Source organism: Ylistrum balloti, unplaced genomic scaffold (assembly GCF_031769215.1).
Source record: "Ylistrum balloti isolate Yb309-2 unplaced genomic scaffold, AGI_CSIRO_Ybal_v1 Utg370120, whole genome shotgun sequence".
Taxonomy (NCBI): domain Eukaryota; kingdom Metazoa; phylum Mollusca; class Bivalvia; order Pectinida; family Pectinidae; genus Ylistrum; species Ylistrum balloti.
This window is the reverse complement of record NW_026782137.1, coordinates 48809-65980: the sequence shown is the minus strand read 5'-3', so window position 1 is coordinate 65980 and position 17172 is coordinate 48809. Positions and strand designations below refer to the sequence as shown.

General features: G+C 33.8%; 2 protein-coding genes across 2 annotated transcripts; both read left to right on the top strand.

Annotated features, from left to right (window-relative positions):
* Positions 1-3060: 3060 nt before the first annotated feature.
* Positions 3061-4170, top strand: LOC132550303 (acetylcholine receptor subunit alpha-like). Its single transcript, XM_060214348.1, has one exon. The coding sequence runs from the start codon at positions 3061-3063 to the stop codon at positions 4168-4170; it is 1110 nt and encodes a 369-aa protein (XP_060070331.1).
* A 9876-nt stretch (positions 4171-14046) lies between these two features.
* LOC132550302 (neuronal acetylcholine receptor subunit alpha-7-like) lies at positions 14047-15351 on the top strand. Its single transcript, XM_060214347.1, has one exon. It carries the CDS (start codon positions 14047-14049, stop codon positions 15349-15351), a length of 1305 nt encoding a protein of 434 aa, XP_060070330.1.
* The last annotated feature ends 1821 nt before the right edge of the window (positions 15352-17172 follow it).

Genomic DNA, 17172 nt, shown 5'->3' with positions numbered 1-17172 from the left:
TGACAATAAATTCATCACTCAAAGTATGGACTTCCGGACGGAAATTTGTTTTTTAAGAATCAATTAGACATATGCAATGTGTTCAGATTTTGAAAGGATGACAATGAATTTTCAATCTATTGAAATAACAAGTTACAGAAACAAGAGTACCGCGGGGTGAAACAATATACGCCCGTCTCATAACCAAAGAAATATTCAGAAGTTTTTGTAACAAAAAGAATACAAATGTAAATGGCAATAATGATTTAAAGTGTCAAGCGGGAAAACAGTGCTATGTACTTTATTGATAAATGAAAACACCAAATTTAAAAAATATGAGTAGAAACCTAGAGAAATCTTTCATAATCAAAAATACTGGAAAGAACAAAGGGCAAATATGTTTTGAAATATTGAATCCAAATGCTGTTTACTTGAACACAATCTGATGGTTTCGAAGCTTTTTAGAGGGTTAAAAAATCGAGGGAGGAGTTAACAACATAACATATAAATTTTGAAAAACGAGGCATATAGGTTGTTTTGCTTTATCCAAACTATAGGAAAAGGATTAATAAAATACGACCCCATTCCTCTCGTCTCAGGGTGGCGGTGACCAACCATTCAAACGAAATTGATTTAACTTTAACCAAGGTTGTTTTAGACCAAACTGGGACACAATATTACCATACCTTAAGCAGAATGAATTCTAAAGACTTTGTCCTACTTTCCATAAGGTAGGGGGAGCGTTTATACGAAATTTATTGCCCTTCACCTAGGACTGCTTTAGACTTAATTAAGAAAAAACACTGTGACATACCTACAAAAGGGTAAAATTGGTGAATAGACAAAATGATATATATATGTGTATATTCCTTAGTTTATACAATAATATACATGTATAGTTACTATTGTAATCATTGAAAAAAAGAAAACAATCAGTTTTAAATTCAATAGGAATTTAACGTTAATTTTTCAAGTTTTTTCACATAAATTCACAAACACGTTAACTCAGTCAATTATTACACAGTAAAACACATTTGTAACAACATTAATGAAGTCACTATTAAGTCTTTCAACGCTTCCTTTTTAACAATGGTTGTTTCTGGCAATCAAAACTTTTTGTGATACCTTATATCTATATAATGATTGAAAACACTTGTAGAAACTGGAATTTTGTAAGTAATGAAACAAAAGTCGTCTGATTTTCTGATGGGTTTTTATAGATAGTTTTCAAAGAAATGTACCTTTTATAATAGGTCGTGTTTCTCCTGCATCTATTCAAAATGCAGATATACTATAGAGGTACAAAATTTTGACAAAGGACAAGGGGTTTCGCACCCTGACTTTGGTACAATGCACATTGTCTTGTCTTGGTCAACGTATACAAGAAGTTTCATTCTCCTACTTTAAATACAAGCAAAGTTGTGCCCCGGACACCAAATTTAAACAAAGGTCAATAACTCTGTAGATAAGGGGTTGTGGGCATTGATCTAGTACACTGTACATAGCCTTAGTGTAACTGATATACACAATTAGTACAATGATCTTTGTTTAATAGTCGGCGAAGGTATGTAACAGTGACAAAAAGGATGAACGGAATGACGGATGGACGGACGATTCGGCAGCTATCGTAAACGTAAACTACCGACATGTTCTCGAGATACATGCTCATATATTGTGGCATAAGTGATAATTAGCGTACCAAAATAGTTTTTCATCCATTGGTGTTGTATTTGCCCGACGTCAAACATTGACCCTGCCGTTGAGGTCAACTATTCGTAGTCAATGAGCCGTTTACAGAGATGTGTGCGACTCCTAAGGAACAACAACTCAGTAAAAGATCATTGATTCACAACATAAAAATATCATAAATATTGACAATATGAGGGGACATTGTGATGAAGCCATCTCTTTGGTCAATATCAGACATTTATTTCTCAGTTAAATTGAATGCTTGCACAACAATATATTTGTGTTTGCATCATAAAAGGTAAGATTTCATGACCTCCAATAATTTGTGTTCGTTGTCATTGCACACAATTTCCAACTACCTATGTGATCGATTTTGTTGAATATCCAGGAATTGCAATGCATTATTAACTTAGTCAGTAGCTTATTAAATTTGATCTGAATAGAATAGTGAACCAATAGTCATCACCTATACACATCTGTAAGTACAATAATGGTTTTGACGTGACGGGTACCAGAGAGTGCAAAGGGGGGGGGGGGGGCGTACTTCAAAATAACAGCACAATCGAATACATTAGCAACCTGTTAATAATTCATAGTGGTGGTCGATTTGAATCAATATAATTGCTTTATTCTGCGAGGAAGGACGAAAAAAATTCAATTCGTCCAAGATAACACAGCATTTGGTAATACTTTCCAGATGTTATTTGTTCCAAATCAATAATTCTGTATAATATGCAGTTTCGATTGGACAGAAAGAAAAATGCCACAGGAAACAACAATTATGATCTTATAGATAGAGAATTATAAATTAAGGCAATATATGGGAAGGGCATGACAAAGTGTGACTACTTCATGTCACAAAAACTACTGACTCTGAAAGGTGGGAGAGGACGCGGATTAGAAAAATCTGTTACATCAGAAACCTAGAGGTCAGAAAGGCTACCGCTACATCTTATACCTAATAGATAGAGAAAGATTTCCGACACTGACAATTCTGCTTGGTCCAATAAATAGTGGTCGGAGAGGACAAGAACATAAACTATTTTTCTACGTCCAAACCCTGTTGATTCGAGAGGCATAGACCATCAGCTATTCTTCTATGTCCAATACCAAGTGGTTGGAGAGGCATAGACCATCAACTATTCTTCTATGTCCAATATCAAGTGGTTGGAGAGGACAAGAACATCAACTATTCTTCTATGTCCAATACCAAGTGGTCTAAGCGACACAAATATCAACAATTCTGTTAACTCTGACACCGGGTAATCAGAAAGGTCATGGATACAAAAAATTCGGTTACAACAACAAGTTCAGCTCACAACATGAAATTATTTATATAGGTAACTGACTGTTTTATAATAAGTTGTTTGTATCTGTATGTAAATCGGAGCCATGTTTAGAGTACCTTACATTTTTTTCACAGCGATCTGTCTACGGACCATCAAAGCTAATTCTATGGAGGATGTTAAGACACTGCTGGCAGATCTGATGGTGAACTATTCCAGTGAGGTTCGGCCAGTAAAGGACCAGACAAAGCCAGTATCCATTGACGTTGGCATGACTCTTGTGTCTATTAATGATTTTAATGAAGTGACCGGAGTTATCTCGGTGGTTATTATTTTGTTTCTTTCTTGGACAGATGAAAGTCTTGTGTGGAACTCTAGTAGTTATAACAATACCACATCTCTTACATTTTCACATGAAAAAATTTGGGTTCCAAAACTATTCTTGACTAATCCAGGAAAAGACTTTAATCCTATCAGCAATAAGCATTTCAAAGTCACTGCTTATGCCAACGGTTCCGTTACCTGGATACCTGGACGTATTCTTCAGGCAACTTGCCAACCAAATGTTACCAAATTCCCGTTTGACTTACATGAATGCACAATTTCCATCGCACCACATGGATATTATAGAACACAGATTTCACTCTTTACAAACGTTCCAACAATCAGTTTGGATTTTTACTCAACTAACTCTGCATGGAATATTATATCAACTAAAGCCTTTGTCTCCTCTGTAGGTGTAGACATTGCTTCCTTCACCATCAAAATGTCCAGGAGACCGTTAAATTTTATGGTTACTGTTGTCATACCAATACTAATGCTAGCACTTGTCAATCCCTTTGTGTTTATCCTTCCATTCAATTCTGGTGAACGGATATCATACAGCATCACAGTATTACTGGCATTCACGGTGTATATGACAGTGGTTAGTGATAGGATGCCGGCCTCCTCCGAACCAATATCCCATTTATCATTTTATCTACTTTCATTGCTTGCTCTAAGTGTTCTCATTGTAATTGTGAACATATTTCAGATAAGAGTCTACAATAAAGATGACAATGAGGAACCAGTGCCACGGTGGATCAAAAACTTTATTAAGAATTTCCGTAACATTTGCAGAAAAGGTAAAGTTGAAACCAAATCAAGAGATCCAAATGAGACCAGAAAATCTCCAGGCAGAATGGAATCCATAAAAACCATGATGTTATCCATTTAGAATCAATCGATCAGTCAGATTTTGCGGACAGTCAAACTCATTCAACAGAAAAGAACTATGATCAAATATCTTTTTCACAGTCGGAAAATATTACATGGCATACTGTAGCTAAATATGCAGACAAGTTTTACTTTACAACCATCTTGGTTTTCACTGTTAATTTTTCACTGGCATACTTTTATTAGTCACCTTAAATCTTTTGAAAATTCTGAAAAAGAGGGAAAAGAAAGAAAATACAGAAGAAGCAATTAAACAAAAACGAATAACCTTTAAAATGACTGGTCAATCTGAATGAACACCGGACATGTTGTAAATCAGAGAAAATGACCATCAACCTGATGAAATGTATTGTGTAGGTAATAACGAGGCCTGGATGGAAATTCTAAATAATGGTCCAAACAGTACCTATTTTTCACTAAGAAGAAAAGGAATAACCGGAATTGTTTTGGAGAACCAAAGATAAACTTGAATAAGTCAGTACAAACATCAAAATACAAAAGTGCCCATTTCACCTCTCATGGAATCAATAAGGTTTTCACACACAGGTTGTGTCCCTTACATCTTTGTGTCGTGTTGAATAGTATGTATGTCAATATTTTAGTGTGTATATCATTTTGTGTGGTTATCTTAATTTAAGTATGAGAGCAGTTCATTTTACTATTGATATTAACTAATGATGTGTGTGCAGTGTTTGGTGTGTTATATTCATGAGCAACTGAATGTAAGCATGACAGGAATTCGTTTCACTATTGGTATTAATTACCGATGTAATACGAATTCACATATTCATCAAAGTTACATAAGTATCTAATAAAGTATCGTGTACATAAGTAAATTTAGATATTAAATATTAAAAATAGAAGATGGAAAAATTGCTTGACAAACACTTCTTACAAGAAAAGAGAGAATTTCTCATTGTATATTATAATTCTAATTATACAATTTCATCCCAAAATCAACTAACAGTACAATGTTTATGCTATTGAAATTAATACTGGAGTGAATATCATGTCAATTAACTTAATGAACATATTCTCCATGACCGGGTGAGTGCATGGATATTTCCTTAAAAATGATTAAAAATTGTTGTACATCATTGGTACGCGTAATATGGTTTTCTACCTCAACAAATTCAATAAGTACATTGTTTTCCCTCTAGTTAACATGTACAAAGTCCTTTGATCATTCCTGACAATAAATTCATCCCTCAAAGTATGGATTTCGGGACGGAAAAAACTTTTTACGAATCAATTAGACATATGCCATGTTTTCAGATCTTGAAAGGATGACAATGAATTTTCAATCTATTGAAATAACAAGTTACAGAAACAAGAGTACCGCGGGGTGAAACAATATACGCCCGTCTCATAACCAAAGAAATATTCAGAAGTTTTTGTAACAAAAATAATGCAAATATGTAAAGGGTAATAATGATTAAAAGTGTCAAGCGGGAAACAGTGTCATGTGTTTTATTGAGGAGTTACCAACACAACATATAAATTTTGAAAATCGAGGCCTATTGGTTGTTTTGCTTTATCCAATGTATAGGAAAAGGATTCATAAAATTGGACCCCATTCCTCTCGTCCCAGGGTGGCGGTGACCAACCATTCAAACGAAATTGATTCAACTTTAACCAAGGTTGTTTTAGACCAAACTGGGACACAATATTACCATACCTTAAGCAGAATGAATTCTAAAGACTTTGTCCTACTTTCCATAAGGTAGGGGGAGCGTTTATACGAAATTTATTGCCCTTCACCTAGGACTGCTCCAGACTAAATTAAGAAAAAACACCGTGGCATTCCTACAAAAGAAGAATGGTCTTGAAATATTCTATCTATGCTATGCGGTCCCCCGTCGACTTGCGATTCATTACAAATAATTCTTTTTCCCAAATGGATGCTTTAGATCAAACTGGGAGAAATTCAGGCGTTATTGCGAAAGAAGTGTTTTAAGAATTTGCTACATTACTCCTTTTTGGTACCGCCTCTCTCGCCCGCGGGTGGATTGGGCGGGGGAAACTAACTGATGATACAAAATCGATGCATCTTTACCTAATGTAAGCATGGGTAAGGCAAAATTGGTACAAATACCCAGGTATTCCTACAGAATGAAATAAAAATTAAGGAATTTGTCTTATTCCCGTAGTTCGACCCTCAATCTCTTCTCTGTATCACACTCTCACAGTGTTACATTGATAATTCGTTTTTGTTTATTCCTTTTGAGACACAATGATTTACTTGTGAATCATGAATAATTCGAATTTGACCTTGTATCTTGCAGGCTATTTACCGCGAATTATGCTTCATTATTTAATTAAATGAATATTTACCAGTAACAATCATATCTGTCATCCCGTTTTTAAATATAATATATGAGCTCTGAATATGAAGCAAATGAAACATGCCATCCCCTGTATTGAATAATGAAAAAACTGAGTGTTATCAACCGAACAAGGCTGAAGATAACTTGCGGAAACCTATTTTTTTTTATTTATAGCTACGGCGGCCTTAACCTTTGACTTAAGGATACAAAAATCACTTACACGGAAGCAGTTCTTTCGACGAAGCATAGAGTAGCGTTTGGTGGCTTGACAAAACCTAGAGAGTATGCTGAAACAAAAAAACGACAGACATACAAACAGGCAACCTGGTTCATATAGATTACCCACCTCTTTTATTAAGTCATGATGTTTACAGTTTTAGATAAAGAGTTTAGACTTTTCTATCTATTAAAAGTATTTTATTCTAACATATCTGGGTACTGAGTTTTGAAAATTCAATATGACTCTTGGTGGTGCCATCCCTCTAGCTCAGCGGTGTAGATAATAGCATTTACATCTTTAGTTCATCATTGACCCTGAGAGGTTTCTGAAAATTTTCATAAATATTTGATCTCGGATTATTTTAGCACTCCATAACAATAACTGTTTATGGATAGACTAGGCACAGCAACATGCAAACAAATAGTGATTGTAATAGATCACTTCTGACATTGTCCAAAACAATAGACTCTTACAAGATATAAAGTATATTACAACATATACACTTATACATACCAAGCCTTTACACTTTTGCATGTGAGCGCCCTTCGTCCGTTAGTGCGTTGGGAGATGGAAATTTATTTGCGGTAAAATACAGTACACTTTGATAGAATCAGCAGTATTTTCTTATGCTAATATACACGTGACTACTCTTAGATATATATGCAATGCACAAATATAATAGAAAAATACTTTGTTAGTTATCATATTTATCGGACATTTAATAACAAATGATAATGATTATAGAGATAACTTGAAGGTAATATGAAATCGAAACCTTTGATCTGTACGAATAAAATTCAGTTGAAAATGAAGGAAATGAGTAAAACACGCAACTCCCCTGACTTCTTAGTTGATCTTGCTCCTACATCAGGTATCTTCTTCTGTGCTGTTTTTGTTATCCTCATCATTTTAATCATCTAATTTATCCTATATAATTTGAAGTTTTCTAACTGCCGAAAATAAGTAACTCAAGAAGATGGTGGGATTTCAAAAAAGTGTGTATGGAAATTCTAGGTATTCATTTGAAAAAGATAAAAAATTTGATCAGTATAAAAAAAATCAATCTGAATTGGAATTAAATAAGTACCATTCCAGACTAACAGCATTTCACTTGTACTAAACAAATAGGTCTCAAAAAACATAAGATTTAAGAGATTCAGCCTATATATACATGGAACAGTTTTCTTAAATTACTGTCTTGTAAAGCGATTTATCTCCCTTTCAACCTTAGAGACAGTGATATAGAAACCGTGCATAACTGAAAGGTCTGATTACTTTGATAGTAAAAACATATTTTATTCATGTTTTATATCATTCATTCAGATGTCGTCTGTTTTTTAGTTGGCATTGTGAAAAAAGATCTTTAAAAATCAGCTTGTCCAATGTATTACCTGAAAAAGAATAATTCGGAAATGAAAATTTAATAAATATTTCAAAATAGAAATATGTTTTTTTTGTTTTTATTATTATTTTTTTTGTTTTTTGTTTTTTTGTTTTTTTTTTTTTTTTGACTGCAAATAAACAAAAGTATGGTGTTAAATGTTAAACACAATGCAGAATACTAAGTGTTCATATTAGACATGATATAGAATATACAGAGGTCAGATAAGGTATATTGTCACAATACTCAGGGGTAAGATAAGATACATTGTCACAATACTCAGGGGTAAGATAAGATACATTGTCACAATACTCAGGGGTCAGTTTAGATACAATGTCAGAATACTCAGGGTAAAATGTCATAATACTAAGGGGGCATATTAGACACAATACAGAATACTAAGTGTTCATATTAGATGTTATGCAGAATACACAGGGGTCAGATTAGATACAATGGCAGAATACTAAGGGTAAGATAGACACAAATAATACTTGGTCAAATGAAATATATTGTCAGAATGCCAAGGGGGCATACTAGACACAATCTTTGAATTTTAACGGGTCAGATTACACAGAACATCAAGAGTCAGATTATATTAGATTACACGTGATCTCAGAAGAATACTCCATGATAATATTAAACAAAGGGTCGGATTACTAAAGGGTAAAATTCCTCGAAACTCGAAAAACTCAGGGTCAGATATGACATGATTTCTGAGTACTCAGAGGTATCGTTACCGAGGATGTCAAATAAGAAACAATGTTGCAACACTAAGGGGTTGGGTTAGATTAGTTTGATTGTACATGTTTATGTATCTAAAATTAGATCTGCAAGCTAAAATAATATTCAAAGACATCAAAAAGCTTGAAAATACGGCAATATATACATTGACTAAACCTGGCTTATATGCCAGTGGTTGTCATTGACAAAATATGTTTAAACCAAGCCATTTTCGTATGTATTGTATGAACATTCAACAATGATAGCTTACTTATGAAAACTAGCCTGTTGACCCAGTTTTCTCTCTGTCATGGTAATGTGCGGAACGTGTTTAATATTCGCACTGCCTGAAAACAAAATTGTTTGGATGAAAAAATGCTTTTGTCTTAGTTATTATGTGAAATTATGTATCAGCAACTCCGGTTCATTTTTAGCACGTCTCAGTGGCAAAAAGTAAAACCTTCAATAATAATATATATTCTATGTTATCTGTATATATCTAATTGATACAAATGAAGGTATTTCCTCCCTTGATGTAATTAGTATCACAATGGTTGTTTCTGGCAATCTTTTTTCACGAATCAAACCTCTGACAGAATTTAAGTTCAACTTTAACTGATGTTACAGGCGGATTTTTTCACCAGAAAAACTAAAAATGTACGTACTGTAATAAGTTGTGTTTCATCTTATCAAAAAAAAAAGATTTGCTCTAAAATTATAATAAAGAACAATATTTTTGCATTTAAGGGGTTGCGCACAGTGACTTTTGTGCAATGCATGTCGTCTTAGTAGCATACAGCATTAGTATAGTCAAAGTATACACCTAATTTCATTAAAGGACGGTGAATATACATACACTTAAATTAAACATATAGAACGTCGGATTCTTGTGTTTCTATACTCTGGGTTTGCTTCCTAAAATAACCAGAGTTTAACTTCAATAAGTCAAGGGAGGTAAGTCGCACATGAATTCTGCATCATTTATACGACTTCAACTGCATTTTCAGTTAATAATAAATGGCTTCAACAACAGCTAATTATATAGATGAATTGAACGTAGAATGACATCTAACCTTTCGATATGTAGGATGAAAAATAAAAAATAAAGGAAGTGAGTAAAACACACAACACCTCTGACCTCTTGGTCCTCTCTTGGACACTGCATTAACATTCTTCTTTAGAGCTGTATTAACTACTCAACATAAAAATCAATGTTTCCAGTGATTTTTTGTTATCATTATCATGTCAATCATTTAACTAGGTATCCTATTATCTTTCTTGTTATCATTTTAATCACTTAAATTAGTATTACATTGAAGTTCCATATTACGCGGGAATAAGTAACTCAAAATGGTGTCTTACAAAACAATACAAAAGTGAAAACTGGAACTCTATCCTAATAACTATGTTTTGATAAGCTGGTGGGGCTTGAAATAGTGATCACTGACTTCTAGATATTTATCTTTGAAAGATACAACATTTCTTAAGTATAAAAATATAATCCTCATAGGAACCTGATCAGTTCACTTCAGTCACTAAACACGCAAGATTTCAGAGATTCTATCAATGCGTATTTGTAACAGTTTCCTCACATTACTGTCAAATGAAGCGATTTCTCTCCCTTTTCAAATAAATGAAAATCTTTATGAAATTTTGCACTGTGTTAAATTATCAATATATCACTGTATCATTATTAATGCAATATTCAAGTGAAAGTAAAAACACGGCACGGGCTGTCCATTAAGGATATATATCTTTTAAAACCAAGAAAAAAAGCATATGGACAATAAAGAAAAGATTAACAAAAAATCCTTAAGTGTTTTTTTCTTGTTGAAGGTGTCGATATATATCACAGGTACCAAATTATTTTTAAATGTTTTACACATTTTTGAAACCTTTGGTCTTCAAAATATATCAAAGTTATTTTATGAGATGACTTCATAGTTCTCTAGGACAAATACACTTTCTCCTATAGATTTTTATACTGTAAACACATTTGACCCAGGTGATTGAATAGTTCAAGATCACTTTGAAAACAACTTGATAGCACTTCATCCAAGGTACCTCCTGGTCAAATATCAGTACTCTGAGATAATAAGACTTCTTGAACTTTTTTTTATATTTAACACCGTTAACCTTGAAAATACATCAAGGTTATTCATATAAAGAGACTTCATAGTCCTTGCTCTCATAAAAAAAAGAACAATTACGAAATAAAAATTGGGTGAATATTTGAAAATTTGAAATACATGAATTTGTTTTCATTTTTAGAATGCTAGTAAAAACTAACGCGTTTTCTTTTTCTAGTTTATAGGTACCTTCTAAATGGGTGGAACCATTAAATTGAATTAGACATGATGTCGGAATGCCACTGGGTCAGATTTGGCATGATGTTAGTATACTTAGAATGCGTACTGAGACACTATTTAACACTAAGAGTTCAGAATACTAAGGGATCATATTCGACAAAAAATCAGAATACTAAGGTGCCATATTAGACAGAATGTCAGAATACTCATGAGTCAGATTAGAAGGAGTAAAACTGAATAAAATGTCGTGATACTAACAGATTAGACAGAACATCAAGTCAGATTAGATCTGATTACATACCAGAATATCATTAAGCATGGGGTAATATTACAAACGGGTAAAGTTCAAAGAGAAACTAAAAAAAAACTGATAAGACAAGATTTCTGAGTACTTAGAGCTATCGTTAAGAATGATGTCAAATAAGAAACAATGTTACATCACAAAGGGGTTATATTAGATTTGTACATGTTTCTGTGTCTATAACCAAATCTGTAAATTAAACTTTCAATAATTGTCATAATCATCAGAAAGTTTGAAAGGAAAATTAAAACATTACATCATTAAATTATTCTGCGATGATACAAGACAGAGTACATTTAAAGATGTCTTATAAGATAAGGGTAACTCACTTATAAAACCTAGTTTGTTGATCTTGCTTTCAACCTGTTGACCATGATGATGTGCGGAACGTGTCATATAATTATCTTAATGCCTGAACTACAAACTTGTTTGGATCATCTGGTATTGATATCAGATCTTGTAATATAATCTAATGCGTGAACATTGTAGAGTGTTTGCAAAGCAAACAACATGACAAAAATGGACATCATTAGTTATAGGCAACATATACAACATCTTCATTATGGCTCATTAATACATTGAAAAGATTCTGTAATAGTAAATATGTTAAAACACGTCTCCATTTGTAAAATGTTCTATCAGGAGCTTAGTTTAAACAGTTTGTTTTCTATTTTTGTATTTTCTATTATCATTCTAGATATAATTCATACAAATTGAGTTCATTCCTCTCTTATGATGAGTAAACGTAGTACCACAATGGTTGCTTGTGGCAATCAGCACTTTTTGTGATACCTTAAATCTGTCTACTTTTTTATAATTGGATATTTTCAAACAATGAATCAAACCTTTAACAGAATATACGTATAATTGAATAATATTTACACTGGTTACTTTTCTTCTACAATATATCAAGTTATGTTTTCTCAAGAAGATTGGGATTAACATGTCCGTAGAACGCGTAGGTCAAGGTTGTCACACTGTTGGAAAAAAGGTCAACGACTACTTTATTTTTCTTATTGTTTATACATATGTAGTATGTATGTTCAAGATATGAGCGAGATTATTAAGAGTTCAAATATCTAAGGCTTTGAAATTGTTATGAAAATATATTTAGTACTTAATTGTTTCATTTGCGTCTTTTCAAAATACAAACATGCTCTAGGCACAAAATTATAATGAAAAGACAATTAGAGTTCAATTAAGCGGTTACACACCTTGGCATATTGTTGTATCTTAGTAAAGTTAAAGTATACAAGTTTCATTATCCTAGTTTAAATGCAAGCCAAGTTTTGTTCTAGACACTTTAGCAAACGCCAATAACACTGTCTATAAGGAGTTGTTTGTCTTGAATCTAGTACACTCTACACGTTCAGTTTCGTGATCCTTGCTTAAATGTAGGCAATGCCATACACCGGACACAAAATGGAGAGCATTTCAGTTCCCTATATACACCTCTGTCAATGGCTCACAAGATTCTTACAAAATAGGTATTTCTGTCACATGAAAAAATATTTCATGTTTGTTTTTTACTATTTTGTTCATCCGGAAAATGGTTGCATTACTTTATATGGCAAAAACCATGACAGTTTATATCAAGAGTTACCAACCGTCGTATTACATTTTCTACTTTCACTTTTCAACTACTGACGTACTCTCGAGATACCTGTTCAAATACTGTGACATCAGTGATAACTGGCATACGAAACAGTCTACAAGTTTTGTTTCATTAAATGGTGTTGTCAGGGACGCATCCATATGTTTTGCCGACACAAACTTTGACTCTGACAGCGGTGTTAACTATAAGCAGTCTGTGAACGTTTACAGAGTTGTATTGTGACCGTTAAGGAACAACAAATCTGGTAGAGATTGATGGTTTACTACATTAAAAGAATTATCACTAATATTGACATCCATCATAGGAATTTGGGACCAAGTCATTTCCTTGGTAATTACTATACATTTATATTGCACCACACTATATTAGTGCTTGTATCATAAACTGTAAAATTTTGCAACCACCATCAACGTATGTTCTAGATGATTGCTAAGAGTATTGCTAACTACCTCTGAAGCTGATATTAATTAATGTCCGTGAGTTCCGATGTATTATTAACTAAGGGAGTGGCTTATGGCTTTTAAATGTGATACATGTATATATATACGTAAGTAGTTTGCACTAGCATATTAATGATTTAGAACATTACCAGGGGACATGACAAAGTACGACTGCTTCATATCATAACCCTGATAGGTAGGATATGACAGAAATACAGACATCAATACATAACAGTGAGAGGGGACATTGATATAGACTATACCGTTACATCTGATACTTGTGGTCGGCAGAACTAGGACATAGACAATTATGTTACATCTGATACCTAGTGGTTGGAGAGACTTAGGATACAGACAATTCTGTTACATCTGATGCCCAGTGGTTTATGGATACCGAAACATCCGTTACAACAACAGATATATCAGCCGACAACATTAAACTACATTTAATTCAAAACAATATGTGTTAAGTACAACTGAGCAGTCAGGGCGGAATAATACAACACCTGAAACTGTTTTGTAAGCGGCTTGCTTGTGTATGTCTTTTATATGTAAATCAGAGACATGTTCCGAGTACCTTACATCATATTCACAGTGATCTGTGTACAGACCATCACAGCTAATTCTATGGAGGATGTTAAGACACTGCTGGCAGATCTGATGGTGAACTATTCCAGTGAAGTTCGGCCAGTAAAGGACCAGACAAAGCCAGTATCCATTGACGTTGGCATGGCTCTTGTGTCTATTAATGATTTTAATGAAGTGACCGGAGTTATTTCAGTGGTTATTGTTTTGTTTCTTTCTTGGGCAGATGAAAGTCTTGTGTGGGATTCCAGTAGTTATAACAATACCACATCTCTTACATTTTCAGAGAAAAAAATTTGGGTTCCAAATATATTCTTGACTAACCCAGCAAACGACTTCAAACCTGTCAGCAACAAGCATTTCAAAGTCACTGTTCAGGCCAATGGTTCCGTTTACTGGACACCTGGAAGTATTCTTCAGGCAACTTGTCAACCAGATGTTTCAAAATTCCCGTTTGACCTACAGGAATGCACTATTTCCATCGCCCCACATGGATATTATGGAACACAGGTTTCACTCTTCACAAACGTTCCAACAATCAATTTGGATTTTTACTCTCCTAACTCTGCCTGGGATATTATATCAACTAAAGCCTTTGTCACCACTGTAGGTGTCGACATTGCTTCCTTCACCATCGAAATGTCCAGGAGACCGTTAAATTTTATGGTTAGTGTTGTCATACCGATAATAATGCTGGCGCTTATCAACCCTTTTGTGTTTATCCTTCCTTTCAATTCTGGTGAACGAACATCATGCAGCATCACAGTATTACTGGCATTCACGGTGTATATGACAGTGGTTAGTGATAGGATGCCAGCCTCCTCAGAACCAATGTCCCATCTATCTTATTATCTACTCTCAATGCTTGCTCTTAGTGTTTTCATCGTAACTGTGAACATATTCCAGATCAGAACCTACAGTAAAAATGAAAATGAGGTGCCAGTGCCCAAGTGGATGAAAAACTTGATCATGAATTTTTATAAGATTTGCAGAAAAGGTAAAGTTGAAACCAAATCAAGAGATCCATATGAAACCAAACGCATTCCGGACAAAATTGAATCCATCAAAAACCATATCATCCGGTTAGAATCAATCGATGAGTCAGATCTTGCAGAAAATAAAACACATTCAAAAGATGAAAACTGTAATGAAACATCTTTTTCACAACCAGAAAATATTACATGGTACACTGTAGCTAAATATGCAGACAAGTTATACTTTACAGCCTTTTTGGTTTTCACTGGTATTGCATCGCTGAGATACTTTGTAGTAGTCGCAACTTAATTCTTTTGGAAATTCTAAAAAGAGACAAAGAAAGAGAGGGATTATAAGATTTAAAATTGTTAATCAATATGAATGAACACCGGACAATCTATAAATCAGGAAAATTACCATGAAATGTGTTTTGTAGTTAACAATTCGAACTGGATGGGAAAGCTGATTACTGGCATACCAGTAGCTATTTTTTCACGAATCGGATGATAAATTATCCGGACATTTCGAGACAAAACAGATAACTTGTTTAACTCGGTACAAATATCAAAACAGGAAAGATTTCCCTTCCATTTCTTGGAATCAATAAGGTTTTCACAGACAGGTTGTGTTCCTTACATTGTTGTGTTGAATACAATGTCTTAGTGTATAGTGTATACAACGTTTTGTGTGGTTATATTCAGGAGTGTATGAATATAAGTAATGAGAGAAAGTCGTTTCACTATTGGTATCAGTTACCGATGTGTGTACATCATTTGGTGTGGTAATATTCAGGAGCTAATCTGAATTTAAGTATGGGAGAAGGTCGTTATGTTATGAATAAAACTTGTTTAGGCAATCCTGTTGTAATTGTTTCCGCCTGGTGTTTTATTTTCGTGGTTTTTGTTTTCAGCATGTCTCTATGTGTTAATTGAGTCATTAGTAAAATAAAATACAACACTAAAACGCTATTGGTTTTTCAATGTTCACTCTCCTCTCCGTGTTTTATTGAAATAAACAATATCAGCTGTACCTTGTATATGACAACAGTTATACAAAGTGCCTCTTACTGCGTCGCCTACTAACTTAGTTTTTGATAGTGGTTGAAAAGTTTGTACTCTTCTAAACATTTGCGAGACACGGAAATCTGAAGTGTTAGGTTATATACCTATTTATTTCTCATACTCATATTTGTCAATACCATTCCACTAAATAATATTATCTTATTGATTATCCAGAAGTTGCTGTTAATTTCATTGACGTTGAAATAAATCCAGCGTCTCTACACAGTTTCGATATATCACACCTTGACGTCAGAGCATTAAGGAATGAAAATGACAGTATAGAAAATACACGAAATTGGGACAGAATCCTGGCATTCCTGCATATTTTAAAGAATTTGACATATTTCCCTTGTGCGGCTCCGCCCTTCCCATCCTTACAGCCCCAAGGAGCCTTGACCTACCGTTCATACAAAATGATTCTTCTTCTCCCATGGGTGGATCCGAACATTCCTGCAGAAGGATTCTAATTTATTTGCACTGTTCCTAATGTGACATTTCCCAACATGATCACATATGAGAGATGATACCCTGTCCATGTTGCATCAAAGTCACATGATTAAGAATAATTTCACAACTGTATTCGACTCAAACTGAATTGTAGACCTCTGTCCGTATCAATTACGAAATATGGTAATGAGTATTTATTATACAATCCTGTGATTTTCATCAATATTAAAGAGTATATCAATAAGGTATTACTTTGATTTACAAAAGTGAAAATCGGCAATCCCACATGGCCGCTCAGTAACCGGGGTTTTTTTCAAGTGTATTGAAATCTTGATTCAATCTTCAATTTAATTTGTAAATGTATTCAACAGTTATTTGGTATGTTCTGCAATTGAAATGGCAATGAAGTGAAGATTTCTTACTAATCACTTTAAACATTATTTTTTTCTTTGCTACGATATACTGTACTACACACTAGAGTTGAGTTGTCTGAATTGGTAATCAATGCCCTGCATGAGCACTGATTCGCTTACCTGAATAAAAACTTAAATCTCAAACTTCATTCCAGATCAAATAATAACATTTTCCGGGTCAAATAAATATTGTGTATGTACTTTGCTTA